This window comes from Dipodomys ordii, unplaced genomic scaffold (genome assembly GCF_000151885.1).
Source record: "Dipodomys ordii isolate 6190 unplaced genomic scaffold, Dord_2.0 Scaffold4, whole genome shotgun sequence".
In the NCBI taxonomy this organism is placed as follows: Eukaryota; Metazoa; Chordata; class Mammalia; order Rodentia; family Heteromyidae; genus Dipodomys; species Dipodomys ordii.
In genome coordinates this window covers 4,244,998-4,265,505 of record NW_012267220.1, presented here as the reverse complement: position 1 = coordinate 4,265,505, position 20,508 = coordinate 4,244,998, and the positions used below count along the sequence as shown (strand labels likewise).

At 34.8% G+C, this 20,508-nt stretch overlaps 1 protein-coding gene across 9 annotated transcripts in view; it reads left to right on the top strand.

Moving 5' to 3' along the window:
- Spock3 (sparc/osteonectin, cwcv and kazal-like domains proteoglycan (testican) 3) overlaps positions 1-20,508 on the top strand; it is a 244,174-nt gene that overhangs the window by 127,254 nt on the left and 96,412 nt on the right. For 6 of the 9 annotated variants that reach the window (XM_013024655.1, XM_013024663.1, XM_013024631.1 and 3 more), the window contains one exon: positions 9,922-10,036. The exons of the other annotated variants lie outside the window; for them this stretch is intronic. In XM_013024655.1, the coding sequence (XP_012880109.1) occupies positions 9,922-10,036 (115 nt within the window). The remainder of the gene's footprint in view (positions 1-9,921; positions 10,037-20,508) is intronic. 9 annotated transcript variants of the gene reach the window in all.

The following is a 20,508-nucleotide window of genomic DNA, read 5'->3' as shown; positions in this document are numbered from 1 at the left end:
TTAACCTACCCTCATTGAATCATAGCCAGAATTACTGTGGAAGAGAAGGAAGAGATTTTTCCCACTGATTTTATTTTTTGTCAGGACTTGGGATTGAATTCCAGGCTTCAGACTAGGTACAATATCACCTGAGACATTCCTCTGGCACTTACTCTATAGCTTACAAAAGCATAAGTAATGCTTTCATAATGAAAGGAAAAATACTACATATAAACACAGGATATGGGTTAGTGTGACAATCTTTATATATCTGGTAGACTAGAAAAGGAAAACTAGTATATATTAATAGACTTCTACACATAACAACACTTGCTGGAAATACCCTATTTAGTTATTTATTTAAATTTTATTGTAAAGTTGATGTACAGAGGGGTTGTATAAGTCAGGGAATGAGTGCATTTCTTTTTTTGAACAGTGTTACCTCTTTCCTATTTTCTCACAGTGTTTCTCGCCTGACTCACCATCAGCCACAAGTTGTATAGTTAATTTTCAACATAGTGTCTAGTGACTATTACTGCTGGGTTTGTTCTACTTTGGTCCCAATATTTCTAGACTTCCCCTCATGCTCCCCCAAATAGATAAGCTTACATACAAGACAAGGGGTACGGAAATCAAAACCAGCAGCCCTAGTTTATGAAAGAAACTGTTAACGTTGCAAAGTTGGGAGAATTTTGAATAGAGACTGATATATTGAGAAAGAAAAAGAGACACAGCTAAAGGAATGGCAAACAATCATTCTTTTTCACTGGGGTTACCTAATAGAATGAAATTCTATGAACACTTCCATTAATTTTACTTTCTCAGTATAATAGACAGTATAATAGACAGTATAATAGATAGGATATTCTGAACACGAAAGTTACAGTAGCACAGGTGTGTATACACACATAGACACAGATATGTTTAGCACAAAATAAAGTATTCTAGCAGTTGCATCAGAATCTGCTAAGAGTGCAGACTACTCCACTCTGGTATAGGGGGTCAGAGTGAATGTAGGTACGTATTATATAATATTACTGAAGTGATATTAAGGTTTGAAGCTAAGAAAGTCACTTCAAAGATTTCCAGCTACACTTAATAACATTTAGCACCACAAAATTGGCTGTCAAAAGCATAATTAACTACCTAGCTTTAGCTCTTTTTTCTATGCTGCTCACTTGCACTACCTTCCATGACAGCATCTGATAAGTTGGGGTTTTTTTTGTTTGTTTTTAAAATCCCTAGAAACCTAGTTCTGCCTTTGGCTCCAGGGTGGAGAATTAAGTGAAGTGGACTGTTATTGGGATAAAAAGAATACACATGACACTATAATGCTAAATCATTAAAAAGATTTTTAAAATTCATGTTGCAGTTACTAGTCACAGCAAATTTTTGTGTGAAAGAATGAGATGAAGGGGACAGTGTGCTGAAAAACGAACTTTACAATTTGGGGATGGGGGGGAGTGTAGTTGTGGACATGGAAGGGAAGGGATGGTAGGGGAAAAACAAAGGAGGAGGCAACAATGCTTGATAAGAAATGTAATCATAACCTGCATCGGTGGCTCAGGTCTGTAATCATAGCTACTCAGGAGGCTGAGATCTGAGGATCATGGTTCAAAGCTAGCCCAGGCAGGAAAGTCCATGAGACTCTTATCTCCAATAAACCACCAGAAAAACAGAAGTGGCGCTGTGGCTCAAGTGGTAGAGCGCTAGTCTTGAGCTGAAGAGCTGAGGGGTAGCGCCCAAGCCCAGAGTTCAAGCCCCATGACTGGAAAAAAAAAAAAAAGAAATATACCTTGCTCATGTAACTGTAACCCCTCTGTACAGTATTTTCACAATAAAAAACTTATTTTAAAAAAGAGAAAAAAGAAAAAAAGACTACACAAGCTTAGAGACAATTTGGTAAATGCATTTAGATATGTATTTTGTGATGTTGCAATTTTTTTCTCGGACTTTTGGACATTGCAATGTAACTGTTACTCTCAGTTTGTCTGGTTTTTGATTACCGTGAATGTCCAATTTAGTCTTTGTTTCCTTAATGTTTTTACTTTGTGTTTGCTACAGACCTCTCTAATCATTTAAGAACATTTCACATTAGTAGATGAAATCCAAAGAGAAAGGCATCTTTTTGTATTTGCTAGAGTAGGATAAATAAACGTGGCACAACAAAAAATTCCCATGATTAACTATTATAATGCTCAGGAAATAACAGCAAACTGATTTTCATGCATGTATGTTTTCCAATTCATGAATAAAGTTGAATCTTTGCATATATAATTGCAATGATGTGTAACATGCAGTCATTTCAATAAGTTGCATAACTATTAGATAAATTTGAGATTTAAATAATAACAGGACTTGAAACTTGGGAAAGTAATATAAATTACCATTTAAAGAATATTCAGCCATGAGAAAAATGATGATGGAGTAGAAAAGAATGATTGTGTGTGTGTGTATGTGTTTGTGTGTGTGTGTGTATGTGTGTGTGGTGAAGCCAGATACTGATACATGCTAGACAAGTGCATTACCACTGAGTCACACAGAAACCAGTGAGGTGATTATCAGGTGCTGTTTGTTTCTATAGTTATGCATGGGAAGAATACCTGAACCAATCAAGGCCTCTGCTTTCTACCTTTATCTGTGGATTTGAACTCCTCTTAATAGTGATATATCTCCTGTTCTTTTCATTAAATTCATCTGACACTTGTTGTCTTCAATTCCTTTCTTTCTGAAGCTCTTTATTTTCATTATTTTTTCAGTCTTTTTTCAAGAATGCATAGATTTATAAACCCTACCTAAAATTATCTACCTTTCATTCCTTGTAACTTGCTTCATATATTCTTACCATTGTATTTTGTACTTTCTATTTCTTTTCATTTCTTTTGCTTTTCCTTCTCTTTACCTGCCCCTTCAGGTATTAACTTGTATTTAGTGCGTTTTGTGTTGTTTTCTTTTTCTTAGGAGAGAAATTGTGAAATCTCTTTTACTTTGTGATTTCCTTTATATGGTTACAGGCAGCTGTCATAGAAATATAATTATTTTCCTCTCCCCTTATAAGGAGCAAGAATTGGGATTTTAGAACAGTTTTAACCTTGATCTTTGACCTTCGAAGTTTCATTATTTTTCATGAGTTACACCTCATGTACCTCATGTCCTTGGGAAATCAGTCATTTTTTTCCATTCTTATTGTTACTGTCATAGCTAACTTAAAATGATCAACTCTACCAGTTTCTTCATTTGTGTTCAATTCTTGGAATCGACTCTTCCCCTCTGAGCTCCCGGGCATCTCCTTCAACTGATTGGAGAGTATGTCTTTTTCCTCCACCTTTGCAATTTGTGCTCTGCCTTTGGTATTCTTTTCCTGAATGTACGTTTCCTTAACAATCACACAAAGGATAATTTACCTATGTCTGATTCTTATGTGGAAGCTCTCTGTTCCTCTCCGTGATGATGATCTGATTTTCTTCTTTTAGCCATCAGGAACCGCTCAATGGGCAGGCCTGCAATCAGCCTGGGGTTGTTCTCTGACTGCAGTCTGCCTTTTCTTTTTGGTGACTTTTCTCTATTATTTATTGTTTTCAGTTCCAACATATGTTTCCATAACAAACACACTTTGATCAATTGAGCCCACTCCTCACTATCATCCCCTCTGTAAAAGCTTGTTTATTAACATAGGAATAGAATTACAAGTTAAATGTCTCCTCCAAAAGAGTTGGAGGGTGGTCTTTTGCACATTTCTATGCTGTTATTTTTTTTGTAACATCTTCCTATCTTTGAATATTCCAATTTACACTTTGAATTTTTCTTGACACCAATTAGTTGGAAAAGGTAGCTTTCATTTTTTTATTGTCAAGGTGATGTACAGAGGGGTTACAGAAATAAGGCCTAAGTACGTTCCTTGTCAAACTTGTTACCCCCTCCCTCATTTTTCTCCTTCTTTCCCTCCCCCATTGCCCCCAAGCTGTACAGATCACTTCCAGCATATTGTCTTGTGAATACCGCTGTTGCATGGGTTTCCCCCCAGTCCTTTGTCTCCCCTTTCTGTTGTTCCTACTCCCTTATTGTTTATAAATTCATCTGAATTAAGGGAGGTTTCATTTTGACATGTTTATTTATGTATACAAGGCTTTTGATCATAATTACCCCTATACAAGTCTCCATTCTATATTCTTCCTTTTCCCAAATCAGTCTTATCAAGTTGCCTTGTCCCATTTTCACACATGTATATAAACTATTTTGTATTCATTCACCTTCTTCTCCCCTCCTCCATTTCTGTGGTCTTCCACTAATGTCTATACTAGAGAAAACATGGTTCAAACTTCTTAGTATTCATTTTTGCTAAAGTGCATGTGAATAACTCAAAGGGGTTTCATCATAGTGACTCACACAATGCACGAACCATACTTTAGTCAAATCGATTATATATGTATACATGCATTGTGTGTTCTTTAGGTACATGTTTGTGTGTATATATTTGTGTATCTATATGCATTTGTGTGTGATTTTTATGTGTGTGTGTGTTTGTGTATTTTAGGCCTAACAGTCACATTTAGGGAAAATGTGTTCTTTGTTCTTTTGAGCCTAGTTACTTTATTTAATATGCTAGTCTGTCAGTCTGTCCATTTTCCTGAAAATGACAAAATTTATTCTTCTTTATAGTTTGGTAATATTCTCTTATATATACAAATCATATTTCCTTGATCCTTTCATTAATTGTAGGACATCTTAGTTGTTTCCATAATTTGACTATTGAGACTAGTGTTGCAAAGAACAGGAGTATACACACAGGTGCCTCTATTAATTCTATCTTTCACGATTTTGGATAAATGCCCACGAGTAGACCTTAATCATAAGTCAGTCCTAATTTTAATTTTTAAGGAAACCTCCGACTAGTTTCCATAGTTGTTACACAAATTCACATTGTCACCAACAGTGTATAAGTGTTCCTTATGTTCTGCATCTTTACTAACATTTGTTGCTTTCTAGCCATACTAATGGGAATGAGGTAGAATCTTAGTATCACTTTAATTTGCAATTTCATTATTGCCAAAGATATTGGGCATATTTTCCTTTTGAGAAGTATCTAATCAGTTCATTTGCTCATGATCTATTACACTTCCACAATTTTGTTACTTAAGAATGTTTTTAGTTTAACTGTTTATATTTACATGGTAAGAAATCATCGTTAAGATATGAAACCATCATGCTAGTGGAATTTAAATGAACACTTGCCCCTCCCCAGGCTTAAGAAGGAAATGGATCTGTATTCTTAACATTCATCTTTAATGAGTACTTCTGAAAAGTGTCAACGCTTTCTCAGTTTTCATTAAGCTTGTTTCTGTTATTAATGTTTGTTTCAACCCTTTACTTCGTGTTGTTGTTGTTGTTGTTTTTCCTTTTTTTCCTTTCAACACTTGGGAGTTTAGGAGGAGGCAAGAATGCTCAATAGGAAATGTACTCATTACCTTGCTCATGTAACTATAAACCCTCTGTACAACATTTTTACGTTAAATAAACATACAAAAAAGGAAATAAATTCCTTGCACAGATCCTCTTAAAGTAAAATTTGAAATAGGTATATTAAGTTGATATTTGCATGGTATAATACACCACAGCCATTAGACCAGCCAATGTTACTATCCATAATTAACAGTATACCAACCTTTACTTTCACCCACTAAGGGAGAAAGATTTGAATAAATACAAGATCAGTGACCTCATAGATAGTCCCTTTCACATGATGATGCATTTCAAAAAAGAGTTAGACTTACTTTAACTTTATAATGTGTAGCTATGCTCATCTCTTTGTAGAAAAAGACAAGCTTTCTAAAGCAATAATGATGGTGAGGTTGGCATAAAGTAATGCTCATTGTTTGATGGTTTCCAGTATTATGGTCCAAACTCTGGGCCTTGTACTTGCTTACTTGTTTGGCTTGTTTTCTCAACTGGTGCTCTACCACCTGGGTCATACCTCCAACCAAGACTTTTGTTCATTATTTTGGGCATGAAATCTTGCTGAGTTTTCTTCTTGAACTGGCTTTGAACTTCAATCTTTGCACCAGACTTCATGTACCTAGTATATAGGCCATGTAATTGACCAGTACCTATTTCAAGTATTCAGAGACTGTGCCCAATAAATTGTGTGCTATGTGAATAGTCACACTTGGATATGGGCAAAAGCCAGGTCATTAATATTTCCTGATGTCCATTCAGTCTTTAAAACATTAACAATAGAAAATTCTAGGCTGCTGAGTGTATGCAGAATATCCAGACTATGTGAAAGGAGGTGTTTTGCTTTGAGAATTTGCTTAAGAATTCTAGTGATAGCAACAATAAAAATGCCTTTTAAGTACATTTTTATGGACAAGAATCTCGGTAGAAAGGACTGACAGCAGTCTAACCAAGGATGCCTGGACAAACAGAAAGAATGATGAAAGATTGAAGTAGAATACTAGAGTCCAGTATTGAGTTGTGAGAAACAGACTATTTGGGAAAAGATGTATTGTCATAGCAACAGGTCCAAAGATACAATGTCCCTGACTAGGAGACTATGAAAAGCAGCAACTTAACAATAAAACAGAGAGAATATTTTCTAAATAGTTAAGCATAGATGGAAGAAAATAAAGAACATTCAAAATGCTACCTTTTCTGTTGCTCTAAAATGATAGTGCTTTAATATAGTAAAAGGTGAAAGATCAGATTCAGTAGATAGCATAGAGGTTGTGCTGAATAACTTTCAAGATGAAAGCATTACCAGGAGACAGTATTATTCTCTCTCATTTTCATCTGAAACCTAGGAAAAACAATTCTTTAGTAACAATTCTTTTAGACATTGCCCAATAGGCTCTATTTAAATTCTAGCTTTATTAGTTACGAGTTTTATACATCCTAGAAGAAACATCATATTGGCACTAAAGTTTTCTTACCCCTACAATTCAGATGCTAATACAAATTTCATGGAATTATTTTAAGTCTATTTTACATGTGAACAACATTGGCACAAAATGAACTCTGGCCAAAAAATAAAAACTACCATCAAGAATTCTGGCCGAAGAGTGAGGGCAATCCTACATCACAAATAAAATGAGACTCAAAAGTTAAATGGTTTGAAATGCTGATTACACTTTACTGATAGGAAATTTAAAAAAAAAACTGCTAAGAGTTGTTAGGTCTCCAGAAACAGATTAATCTGAAAGTTATTCAAGATTAGGATTAAGAAAGCAACAATGCCTCCATAACCTAAAATACAGTCTTTCCAGGGGGGAGTTTAGCTGCAAGATGGAGAGAAAGTGGGATAAAGCAACGCAAGATGGAACAACAGACAGGAAAATGAAAAAGACAGAACCGCAGTGAATATCTGAGGAAATTGTGCCAGGCCCCTTTCGGGAACAGGATTGATTCCACACCATTTGCCTCAGCAAGAGGAATTTTGTTATGTCACTGTTGAGATTTCAAGAAGGAAATCTTAAGCATCTGTATTTATAGTGTGAGATGTTTGTAGTTTTTATGCTACCAACAATGTAATTTCTACTAAAAAAACTGAGAGAGAATGAGAGAGGGGGTGAGGAAATGTACCCATTACCACAATAAAATGTAAGGAAAAGAACTTTAATAAAAAATTTAACAGATGAATGGATAAAGAAGATGTGGTGCATGGGGCTGGGAAGGTGGCTCAATGGTAGAGCGCTTGCCTTGCATGCATGAGGCCCTGTGTTCGATTCCTCAGCACCACATAAGCAAAAAGAAAAAACCAGAAGTGGTGCTGTGGCTCAAGTGATAGAGCACTAGCCTTGAGCTGAAGAGCTGAGGGACAGCGCCCAGGCCCAGAGTTCAGGCCCCACGACCAGACCTCCCCCCCAAAAAAATGTGGCATATGCACATGCATATATACATAAAGTATTATGGAAATTCTACCACTTGCAACAAAACTTCTGAAATTGAACAGTATTGTTTTAATTGCAATAATTGCAATAATCTAGACAAAGAGTAATAGCCATCATATGCCCTCTCTCGTATTTGGAATATAATAGAGAAAACAATATCCTAAATATCCAGCACAGATTACTGGAGGTTGGAAAGGCAAGAGAGGCTAGGTTGGATCAGTGCATGCCATGTGCACATAGGTAGCATAATGAAGATTTTGTAGTAATATTCTAGCATTTACTTATATCTAACATTTTATAGAAATAACATTTTATTTTCTAAGCTCTTTCATGATGAAGGACATTAAAGTACAGCTATATACATATGACCATATAGGATGATGTTAAAAGAAATGAACCCCAAGATAGGGACACATACATTTTTTTCTTCCTTGCTATTGTTTCCAACATATTTATAATGTACCATGTGATATTGTTGTTTCTTTGTATGTTCCTCCCTCAAGGTATAACCCCTGTTTTCACTGTATTTGATGTCTGTGCACCGCATCTTGTATATACACTTCTCTAATTCGGGGAGGGGAAGTGAAAAAATAAAATGCTTAAATAGGGATCCAGGTTGACCCATTGTAACAATGAGATGTACAAGACACTATGTTGAAAGCAAACTTTTCAACTTCGGCGGGGGGGCAGGGGGGGAAGGGGTGGTAGTTGTAAAGGTGGGAGGGAAGGGATGGGAAGGAAAAACAAAGGAGGAGGCAACAATGCTCGATAGGAAATGTACTCATTACCTTACTCATGTAACTGTAACTCCTCCTTACAGTATTTTTACAATAAAAATGACAAAAAAAAAGATAAAGTATCTGTGGTCCAAGTGAGTGCGTTATGTCATTGCAACATTGACAAAGGTAACTAGAGTTGGTTTTCGTTGGTATTGAAAATATTTTTAAAATGGGATGTTATGAGGGGGTAATAAGGACAGAGAAAATAGGATAAAAATGAGGGACGAGGTAACAAGTTTACAAGAAATATCTTTATTACTTTTCATAAGCCGGGCGCCGGTGGCTCACGCCTCTAATCCTAGCTACTCAGGAGGCTGAGATCTGAGGATCACGGTTCAAAGCCAGCCGAGGCAGAAAAGCCCATGAAACTCTTATCTCCAATAAACCACTAGAAAACTGGAAGTGTTGCTGTAGCTCAAGTGGTAGAGCACTAGCCTTGAGCTGAAGAGCTGAGGGCCAGTGCCCAGGCCGAGAGTTAACCCCTTTGTACATCACCTTGATAATAATAAAAAATGTGATGTTAGTTTGTTAGTTTCACAATAGTGAACATGTTCAACAACCATAGATTGTATGCCCTTGATGAATAAAACATATATTGTATGTACTGTCAGTAAACGGTTTACCAAAAAAGTAACATATCATAAATGTTTGGTCTTGATAGCTACCACTACAGGTTGTATGAAGAAATTTTGGTTCCATTGTTATGTTTTAACAATCTAAAAAAGAAAGCACTGCATCTCAGTTGCAAGCATGATGCATTCAGCCCATCCCCAGCGCCAGCCTCCGAATTTTCAAGGTCATCCAGAGACTCACAAATGTCCACTGACTCCCTCTGGGTTTCTGTTCTTTTTCTCTTGCTACCAGCAGCTGTTTAAGGAAAGCCGAAGTACAAATTCTAATTGTTTGCTGACATAAAACACTCTAGTTACTAACACACGCTAACCTTTCTCTGCCTTCATTGCTTGGACGGTAGTCATTATTGCAGAGTTTCATAACGCTAACATTTCTGGGTGATTTTCTACTTGCTCATTCTCTGGATAAGTGTAGTTCCACTGCTCAATGGATTGGGAGAAACTGGGATTCTCTGTTACCCACTGTCTGAGATACATTCTAATATAGGAAGTGTGACCAGAGTTCGCAGTTAAAATACTATCAAATTATTTGCTGCGATTATATTTGTTTAGGTTAGAGCCCTCAATTTTACAGATTTTTATCTTAATATTTCCTCTTCTCTTTCCTGCTTCCTCCCTCCCTCTTCCCCTTTCCCTTTCTTTCTCTAGCTTTAGATCCAGCTAAAGATCCATGCTTGAAAATGAAATGTAGTCGCCATAAAATGTGCATTACTCAAGACTCTCAGACTGCAGTCTGCGTTAGTCATCGGAGGCTTACACACAGGTAAACACGGTTAAATTAAATCCTACCAATTGAACAGTACTTCTTGCCAGAAATCATGGTACAATATAAATATTTGGCAGTGCCTGCCAATCTTTTATGCAGAGTTTTGTTGAAACAATTTCAGAAGCTTGGATAACATAATTGTGATTCACTTGGGCTAAATATTGTTATCAGTCAGAATTCCTGTGGATTATAGGATTTCAGGCATATATTATTAAATAAAATAGACTTGCAATGCTTGGATTAAAACTGTTATATATTTGGCTATTTGTGCTTTGACAAGTTAAAAGGGTAAATGAAACTTCTGTACCTCCAGATATCCTTGTTTATGGCTAGTCAAGTTTCTCTGTTTCAGGGAGGATTTGGAAATATAGTTAAAGAAGGAAAATTAGTTTATATTGATCACATTACAAGCATTGAAAGCCACAGCATAAAGAATTGAACTGGAACATTAAGAATTTCTGCATTAGGAAGTTCTTATTTCAACTGAAGGAAAATGCAGGAAATCTAAATGGAGGAAATCCAAACAGATTCCCTCAATTTATTCTCAGAAGTCTGGAGTAAAATTCCTGCAGAAGAAGGAAGGATATTGAGCATGTTTCACAACTACCATTGTTTTGGATGGCCAGGTCTGCTTTGAGAAGGAAGAGTAATTTAGAACTTGATAATGCAGTTTGGTGCTGTTTATTGAGGACTGGAATAAGCTATGCTCAATGCAGTCACTTGGGAATCGGCTGAAGCATAGAGATGCATTCATTTCCTGTATGACATATACAGGAATTCTCTTCGGTGAACCATTCCTTTAAAAATCAAATTAACAAGAAAATATTGCTACTTGTGTATTCTTGGAGGATAATTGCATTGCTTTTGAACTGGCATAAAACTTCTATCATCAAAATTCACCGAGAAGTGGAGAAAAATTGCATTAAGCAAAAAAAAAAAAAACCTATCAATTGCTAGAAAGTAGAAAACATTTCAATTTAGGGAATAGATAGAAGTAAAGTTAAGAAAGAAAATTAATTTTCCTCTGGTTTACATGCTGAATTCCACATTGGAAAAGGTCTTTATCCTGTAACTTCGTATCTACAAGGGCAGATACCCAGTACCACGGGAGATATGTAGTAATGGGAGAGAAAGAATCATAACACACTATCAGTGTAGTTGTAGAAGTAAAGGAAAGAAACACAGGAGCAGGAGAACAACAGTCTAGTTTGAAATGCGAAGAAAGAATGACATCTTAGCTATCACATTTCCATAAAGTCAGTGTATATGGGGAAGGTACAAAACCAGATAAAACAGTTATCAGTAATTTACCCCATCAATCTTAATTTCCTTTACAAAGGAACAGAAACCTCTAGGCCACAAATGTTTTTTTCAGCTTAATTTGTTATGATCCCAAAGGGCTCCTGCTTCACATAGAATTCTTATTGATTAATTTACTTTTAAGTAAATATTACTGGCTGTTGATAGCTCATGCCTGTAATACTAGCTAAACCGGAAACTGAGATCTGAGGTTCGAAGTTCAAAGCCAGCCTGGCAGGAATGTTTGTGAGACTCTTATCTCTTATTAACCACCAAAAAGGTGGAAGTGGAGCTGTGGCTGATGTAGTACAGTGTTAGCCTTAGAAACCCCAACCCCTCCAAAAAAAAAAAAACCCAACACCAAAAAAACAAGCCAACAACTTAGGGACAATGCTCGGGCCCTGAGTTTAATCCCCAGGACCAGTGTATGTTCATGCGTACACGTACACACACACACACACACACACACACACACACACACCAATATTTAGATATATGTGGGAAGGAGAGCGAAGAGTTTAGTTTGAGAAATCAGTAAGAGGAAGATGCAAATGACTTCATGTTTGATCCTAGCCTAAGTGGCAGAGTTAGCCAAAGTGTTTAATTTAAAAGCAAAATTTATTTTATCACTGGTTCTGTAATCCCCGGTAAACGTTGCCATCAAATGTAACCCCTTGGAAAGAGTAAATTAACAACTCCAAATTAATATCATGTTAGTGGCAGAGACTTACTCCTTTGGCCACTTGTTAAAACCTAGACTCAAAATTGTCAAGGGAGGAAATTCAGAACAGTAATTCTTAACTATCTTTATTGTGACCAAAGTCTATTCTTTTAATAACCAAGCTGTCTCCTTACAAAGACTTAACTATAGACAGAAACTTTCTCTACATGGTAGAGATTATCAGAACCAATAACTGAAATATTACTTAATATTCCAGATACCAATAATCAATGTAGAGAGCTAAAACATCCTGAACAAAAACCCAGTCAAAGCTTTGTCTCAGGAAAGAGTGGAATGGCACATTAAAGGGCACTAATAATCTCTAGCTAGGCAGGTATCAGTGTTTAGTGAAAGTATGATTTTGGTCTTGTTCTATGATTGACAGTCACTATCAAAAAACTGGCACTCAGTGTATACTCAGTACACAAATAATTGCTTTGAAAAGCATTGGTATTAAGATTAATACTGGACATGGTTTATTTGCTTTGAGGATTTTTGTACATAGTGAAGGTTTATACAACACTTACACAAAGAGGAGTCAGCTGCCAGGAAGTTGGATCAATAAAAGTAGCCAACATAAATAATCTGAGCTTCAACATTTGCAGATAGGATTGTATGTTGTAGTTATGCTATATATATATTAGTAGTCTTAGGGTTTTGAACACAGGGCTTCGAGTTTGCTAGGCTGACATGATCATTTACATTATCTACACAGGAAATTGCTACTTATATCAATGAACACTCTATTTTCTTCCTTTTATTTCCTCTTAATGAGAAAGGGAATGGGAGGCAGTGTTTACTTCTATGGGAGTGAGGAAGATCTTGCATTACACAGAGGATTCTCTAAGCTGTTTCCCGCTAAAAATAAAAGAAGAAATTACACATTTTCATCATTAACATAGAATGTTGAACTACTTACTCTCTAATGATTTATCTGACATCAGTCTCCTTCAGTTGACTTGACATTACTTGAAGGTCAGGTCTATGTCTTGTTCAATACTACAGACTCAAATGTTACAGGCCAATTATATATATATATATTAAATACAGGCCAAATATATATGTGTGTGGAACACTATGTGCTTACGTGGTTTTTTTTTTTTGGTGTTTTTTTCTTCCAATCCTGGGGCTTGAACTCAGGGCCTGGGTACTGTCCCTAAGCTTCTTTTGTTCAAGGCTAGCCTTCTACCAGTTGAGCCAGAGTGTCACTTTGGGCTTTTTCTGTTGAAGAATCAGACCCAGGGCTATGTGTATGTGTGTGTGTATGTGTGTGTGTGTGTGTGTGTGTGTGTGTGTATGCTAGACAAGCACTCTATCACCTCACCAAGCCACATTCCCAGCCAAGTTTTGACAAGTATTTGATCATTGAAATATTTAGCCGAGATCAATATGTGTATGTGATCTATTGTTTCCTATATGACTTGTGCATAGGCATGGAAAGTGAGAGGAGATATTGGAGGTGACTAACATTTACTTTGAAATAGTTTTAAAGTATTTTATTCAGTTCTTTAAATGCAAGAATGCACAGTATATAGAGAAAAAGAAATCCACAAAACATTGGTTTCAAAAAATAGGTAGATCCTTGGCTTGCATTTGTAAAAGATTGGATAATCAGCAAGCTTTTTTTTCTGTTACAGTGCTTTAAAAAATAATCATCCTCCAAAAATCACAGAAATATCCCTATTATGTGACCCATTACAGGTTTCATTCTAGCTCTGTCCACTACTACCAACAGAGAGGGTAATATGAACCGTCCATGAACATCAGAATCTAAGTCATGTATTTGGATTTGTCTCCTAATGAGATTTTCTCTAATGATTTGGCCTTAAAGCAGCACAATATTTATGTTTTAGCACAGACTTTCTGTTACCATTATCATTACTAGCTAAACCACATAATTTCATCAATAAAGAAGATTTTCATGCACCATATTTTCCCATAGAGTAAAATGACCATCTAGTTTGATAGTTTATTATAAAATCTATGATGGAATTCTCAGACTTTACATATGATCTGTTGCTTATATTGTTATCTTGTATGTGGGGGGGGGGATGTTTTACAAAATCAGAAAGGCAAAGCTTTTTTTCCCCCTGTTTTTTTTAAATCTATTGTGAGTGAGATCCCAATGCTTTCTGCTCTCACCCAGGCCCGTGCAGCTGCAAATAATTAACACTATTTCTAGATCAGTGTGTCTGGCACCAATCGATGCTGCTGGGAATAAAAGAAAAATGTTTGGCATCATAGCTGAAAGTTGAAGTCATTATTGTAGGACAGAACTAGTCAGGGTAATTTCTCCCCCATTTACACCAAAGATTGGCAACAATGCCAACAGGTAAATACTCTTGGCCTCCTAAGAAGACATCACACCGAGAGGGAGGGAACTTACAAAAAATAGATAGCAAAAGAACACAAGTCCTAAAACTCTGATTTTAATTACACATTTTGGATTTTGTAGTTGGTGATAGAAAAAATCCAAATTTCATTACATGGTGATATGAGCAGAGTATTTCTGCTTGCGTTGTTCTATTATGGTAGTATTTAAGATATGAAGATTAAATCAGAGTTGTAGTTCCTATGGAGTTACTAATGTTTATTAAATTGAAATGAATTTATGATTACTGTAAAATTATTCTCCTTCTACTTATGTATCAGAAAGATTTAGTCTATGCTTTCTTGAGGAAGTGAAATCCAGTAGGAATTTCATACTTAATATGTGTAAAACTCTTCACTTAGTGCCTTAATTAATTTGCCTTGTACAACAATCAATATACTAAACATCATTATATCCATTTTACAGATGGAAACCAAAACTCAGGAATTTTTCTAGTAATTTATTCAAGATTAATTACTTGATGATATATAGGTAGAATAATAGACAGATAGGTAGATACCTACCTAGGTAGAAGACCTGAAATCATGTCTATGTTATTTATATGCATATTTCATTTTTGTAATCAAATGAATTTTGATTGTGTGGATAAATAGATTTTTTATTAATAAGTTTTCTTTATTGTGAGAATACTGTACAGAGGGGTTACAATTACATGAGCAAGGAAATGAGTACATTTCTTATCAAGCATTGTTGCCTCCTCCTTTGTTTCCCCTTCCCATCCCTGCCCTCCCATCTCCTCCCCACCCCGCAAGCCAAAGTTGTAAAGTTCGTTTTTTGACATAACGTCTTGTACATCTTTTATAATGTTCTAAATACTTAAGTGTCCACGAATTTTTGGTAGTGAAGTTGTAAAGGGTTGGGAGAACTTTTGAACAGAATTAAAGTATAAAATTGCCACAGTACTGTAATAATAAATTAATATATATTATTTGACTCTTGTTCCTAAAAAGCAACACACTAAACATAGTTATTTCCTTTACAACTAGAACTTGTGTATATATATATATATATATACATGCACATATTAAAGCATATGCATATATATTCATAATTGGCCGTCACAACTGTCTTAGAAGATGAGGTGGGTTACAGTTATTAGTTATTTATTATTTACAAATATATAATCTGTGACACATTGAATTTAGTTAACACTTATTCAGGTAATAGACTTGTACATCGAACCTGGTCATTATGGTTCTAGAGTTTGCTCTCATATATATATATATATATATATATATATATATATATATCCCAATAGTATATGATCTTTTGAATTTATGTTTATTTGTGTATAGTAATTGCATGAAGAGGGTTCATTACCTGGAATAATTGTTTAAGCAAAGGAGGAAAGGACTGAAGGAGAGCATGAAACAGTGAATACAATCAGGAAACATTGCATCCTTATATGAAAATAACATAATGAAACCCTCTTGTAACACCAATGTATGCTGACAAAGGTAAATTATGAAAAATCATAATTATATCTCCACAAATGCATATTATAGACATTGGTCAAATTCATCTCCTCTGTTGAACACTCTTAAAGCATTTCAGAATTTTTATTTCCTTTTTTAATATTTAAGTTAGCATACATTTGTGACAGGAGCGGTTTTCATTGTTAATTCATCTTCTATTAAAACAATGCTATCCCTCTTTTAAAGTACCTGAATACCTATTGCCTCATGTACAGTTTATCACCTTATTTACCCTTCATTCTCCTTCCTTCCTTCCTTCCTTCCTTTCTTGCTTGCTTTCTTCCTTTCTTGCTTTCTTCCTTTCTTCCTTCCTTCCTTTCTTTCTTTCTTTCTTTCTTTCTTTCTTTCTTTCTTTCTTGGTTTTTTTGGCCCAGTATGAAATTCTTAGTCTTTCCCAAAAAAATTGAAATTGAAGTCTTCTTTAGGAAGTTATAAACCCTTTCCTCATTGAGAAGGGCTCATTTTGGGCTCATGCATCTTAGTCAGTTCAGATGATAAAGATAAGCTTTACTTTATGTATTATGCATTGCACAATGAAACACAAACACATTTCTCAAATATAAAAAAGTGGCAATATGGAATCTGTATTGGAAGTATATAGCCAATCTTATTATTACTGAGGTCTATTTTCTCTTCATTTGAAAAAAAAAAGAGCAGTCCATTGATTAACCTAAAACCCATCACATGATTCTTCTTTATCGTGGCCCTGGCTGGTGGCAGCAACTCGGCTGTTTCCCGCAACTTAACCTGTGCTGATCTTGTCCGAGCAGACAGAGTCTCTAAAGGATGTGTGCTGGTTTCTTACCCTAAGAATTATCTTCTAAAAATTGTAACTTCTGATGATTCTCTATTGAGTATTAGAGTGTTAATCTGAGAAACAACTCAAACAATAACTTTGGTAGAGTGTTAGCCTTGAGTGATAATACTAAACTAGAGCCCAAAATCCTGAGTTCAAGCCTTCAGTACCTCTATACAAAAAAGCAATAACTGAACCATATAGGGATTATATTGTGGTCAATTATTATTCCCCCAAAACATGTTGCATATTTTTTAAAAATAGACTCCAGTAAACAGCACAGATTTTATTCAACAGTTTTAATCAATAGACTTTGGTAAAATCTTTGCTCTTGATTCCTAGCAACATATTCTGCCAACTTATTTTCTGGGTTTGTTTATATGGTTTATTTATTTTGGCAAATATTCCACTTCTGAGAAGTTTTTCAGCATAATGGTTAATATTCTGTAATTTGAAGCTAGACAAGCTGGCTTTGAAGTCTGGTTCTATTTCTTGGTAGTAGAATGACTCTTTGTGAATTAAATCCTCTATGTCTAGTTTTCATGTTTATAATAAGACAGAGATGGTAATTGTACTATTTTGTTTTGGTAAGAAATATAAAATTTATTGCAAATTCTCAACTTTCCCTCACATAGCTCCCTGTCAAATATCCAAGTCAAGGTTCTCATATTACTGTTTTCATATAATATCGGAAACATTTTCTATCCATTAATAATACTGTGACTTTATTTTATATTAGATATATTTTCATCACTAGTATTTGGGTTTTTAAGTTACAGTTGACAACATATTTGAGAAAATTGGTTCATTCCTGTTATGATTTTAGGACAACTTAATATTTATTTATATATTTACATTTTAAGATGCAATATTTATGTAAAATTAGGACTATGCTTTTGCAGATTGAGATAGGACAGGGTGGGATAATACATATATTTCTGTTTGGAAAACTATCCTTAAAGTCACTGCTGAGTGTCTTCCATGGTGATTTTCAGATGCTTCACTCTTTGTAACATATGCCCTCAAACTTCACCATTCATTGTGCTGCTACCTATGGAGCATACTGTTGAGATTTAGACTGTTGGAGCTGTGGATAAGAGTCATATTTTCTCTTTTTAGTTTTTAAGAATGAATATGTATATCTTTAACAATCAAAGGGCTATAGAGAAAAATACTGTCCACAATAGGAAATGAACTAATTACCTTGGTCATGTAACTGTAAACCCTCTACACAGTATCTTTACATATATATATATATATGCATATATATAAGAAAAAAATTCTGTCCAGACATCACTTCCAATTAGAACATAGTAAATCAAGGGGAAAAGAGAGAACTAAAAGAGGAACTAAAGGAATTTAACTCTATTAATAATTTTTTGGAGCTGCAACAATTCTTTTCAGATGTGAAGATAATATTAGCAGATTCCAAATGTGGGGAAAAAACTGCTAGATTTTCAAGTGATCACAGAATGTATATAATTTATTCACTCATTGTTTGGGCATTTATTATTTACAAAGCAGTCAGTGTTTGATGAGTAAGTTCTATGATGAACCTAATTCGTGTGATTCATGTTTCTGTTCTTTGATAATCATGTTACCAAATGAGTACTTGTTTTTTTCTCTTTCCTATTAATCAATTTTATTTCTTAGCATCTTAGAGAATTTAGTATTAATCACTCCTTAATACCCTGTTTTCCAGTAATCAGTTTGAGTGATAGTTGTTATGAGGTTGTGACACTTACAATATTAAATTTAAACTTTATGTTATTAATTTTTATTAAATAATTAAACATTTTGGAAGAAATATAGTTGGTCAAATGTTGACAGAAAAGAATACTACTTCTGAGGATGGACTTTAGAGATTGAAGCCAATTAATTTTTAAACATCGTAGGAAGCCTTTCATCTTACCTGTGACTAATGTAGATAAACAATCAGAATCATATGCTGCTATATTACAGTTTGAATACTCATTCTTTGTCCTAGTTTCCTGCCTTATCTGATATTTTATTTTGATTTCTCTAAAATATCTTGAAATATTTTCTGTAGGACTATTTCATTTCAAATATGAAGCTCATTGGTTTCGTATGTATGTCTGTGTTCACATTGTTATCTGAATATGTAATTTATACTCATTGATATTTATCTGCAGACAAATATAAGCATCATACAAGAAAATATCCTATTCCCCACTTTTCAGGGTTTGGTTGTGAGAAGGTTTCTGTTAGGCCTTGTCCTAGAATTTTCAGAAGCTCCTCCAAGGATTTCTTTTCATTATTATTATTAGTTATAAGTTTTCCCCTTTCCAAACAGAATAGAAAGATGGTTGTTATTTCAGAGTCCAGATGATTAAGAACTAGATGGGACTATTTTCTCCACCATTTTCCAGTTACAGTCTAATAATAGGAGGAAATTGGTGGTGAAGGTCTAAGAAACATAGAGCTGCAGAATATATGAAAGACAGGGAATCTTCACAGAAAGGATCACTATATAAAAGACTGGGAATCTCCACACAAAAGATCACTCAAGAAAAAGTATCAGTCACCTTTTTATATTAAACTAGAAAAAAATTAACTCTGTTCAGGTACCAACATTTTAAAGATATTTAAGAGTAAAGTGCATCATCTAAACAATTGAAAAAATACTGAGACTCAAAAATTTGGGAGCCTGGCGTCAGTGGCTCACTCTTGTAATCCTAGCTACTCAAGAGGCTGAGATCTGAGGATCGCAGTTCAGAGCCAGCTGGGGAAGGAAAGTCTGTGAGACTCTTATTTCCCACAAACCACCAGGAAACCAGAAGTGGCGCTATGGCTCAAGTAGTAGAGCACTTACCTTGAGCTGAAGAGCTGAAGGAAAGAACCCAGGCCCAAAGTTCAAGCCCCATGACCCACAAAATAGAGAGAGAGAGAGAGAGAGAGAGAGAGAGAGAGAGAGAGAGAGAGAGAGAGAGAAGAGAGAGATAATAGTAGAAAAATAATGATGGTTATGTGATGAAGTCTTGACACTTGGAATACCAATTTTTATTTTTGTGAAAAAATGCAGGACAGAGCATAAGTATTTTAAAGAACTTTTCCCCTGAAGCCTGATCATGCACACTTTGCTAACATTCACATTTTAGAGCCTTACCAATAATTGCACATGCCCATTCTTAAAGACAGGCATTTTGTTAACTTTCATGCATCAAATTGTAGCATGAACTATTCATTTGAGCTTATTAGAGCTTTCTGAGGGTTGTAAAAAAAAAGCTCTATATTATGGAAGTTCACTAAAATCAGATAACTTGCCTATATTATAAATGTTCATATTCAAACAACACATATTATATGAACGCAATCCTTAGTCCTTGATATTGCTCCAAGTTATACAATTATTTAATATGTTTATAGATTATTGAGAAAATATAAAAAACTAATTCATTTGCAGGAGTAGAATAAAAGTTTTATCATTTTTCTGTAGGTTATTTCATTCCTGTTTTAGTATTTGGTTCACTGATATGTAGCTAGATGTAAATGTAGGTAGAATAAAGTTATTTCTGAATCTAGGATATTTTTTAAACACAATTTAATTCTGTTATAATTCGACTTAGAAATTATTGAGAAGGAAGAAGACAAATGGGTTTAAATCATAGGAATAACAATATTTATTTACTTATCATTAGCAGTTTGCTAAGAAATCTGTAGGTATATCAATTCACCATTCACTATATATAGCTTTCCTCTTAAATAGGCTTTTTTTTTCCTTATATGATTTTCACTTACTCAATTTGCCAACTTGCAAATTTTGTG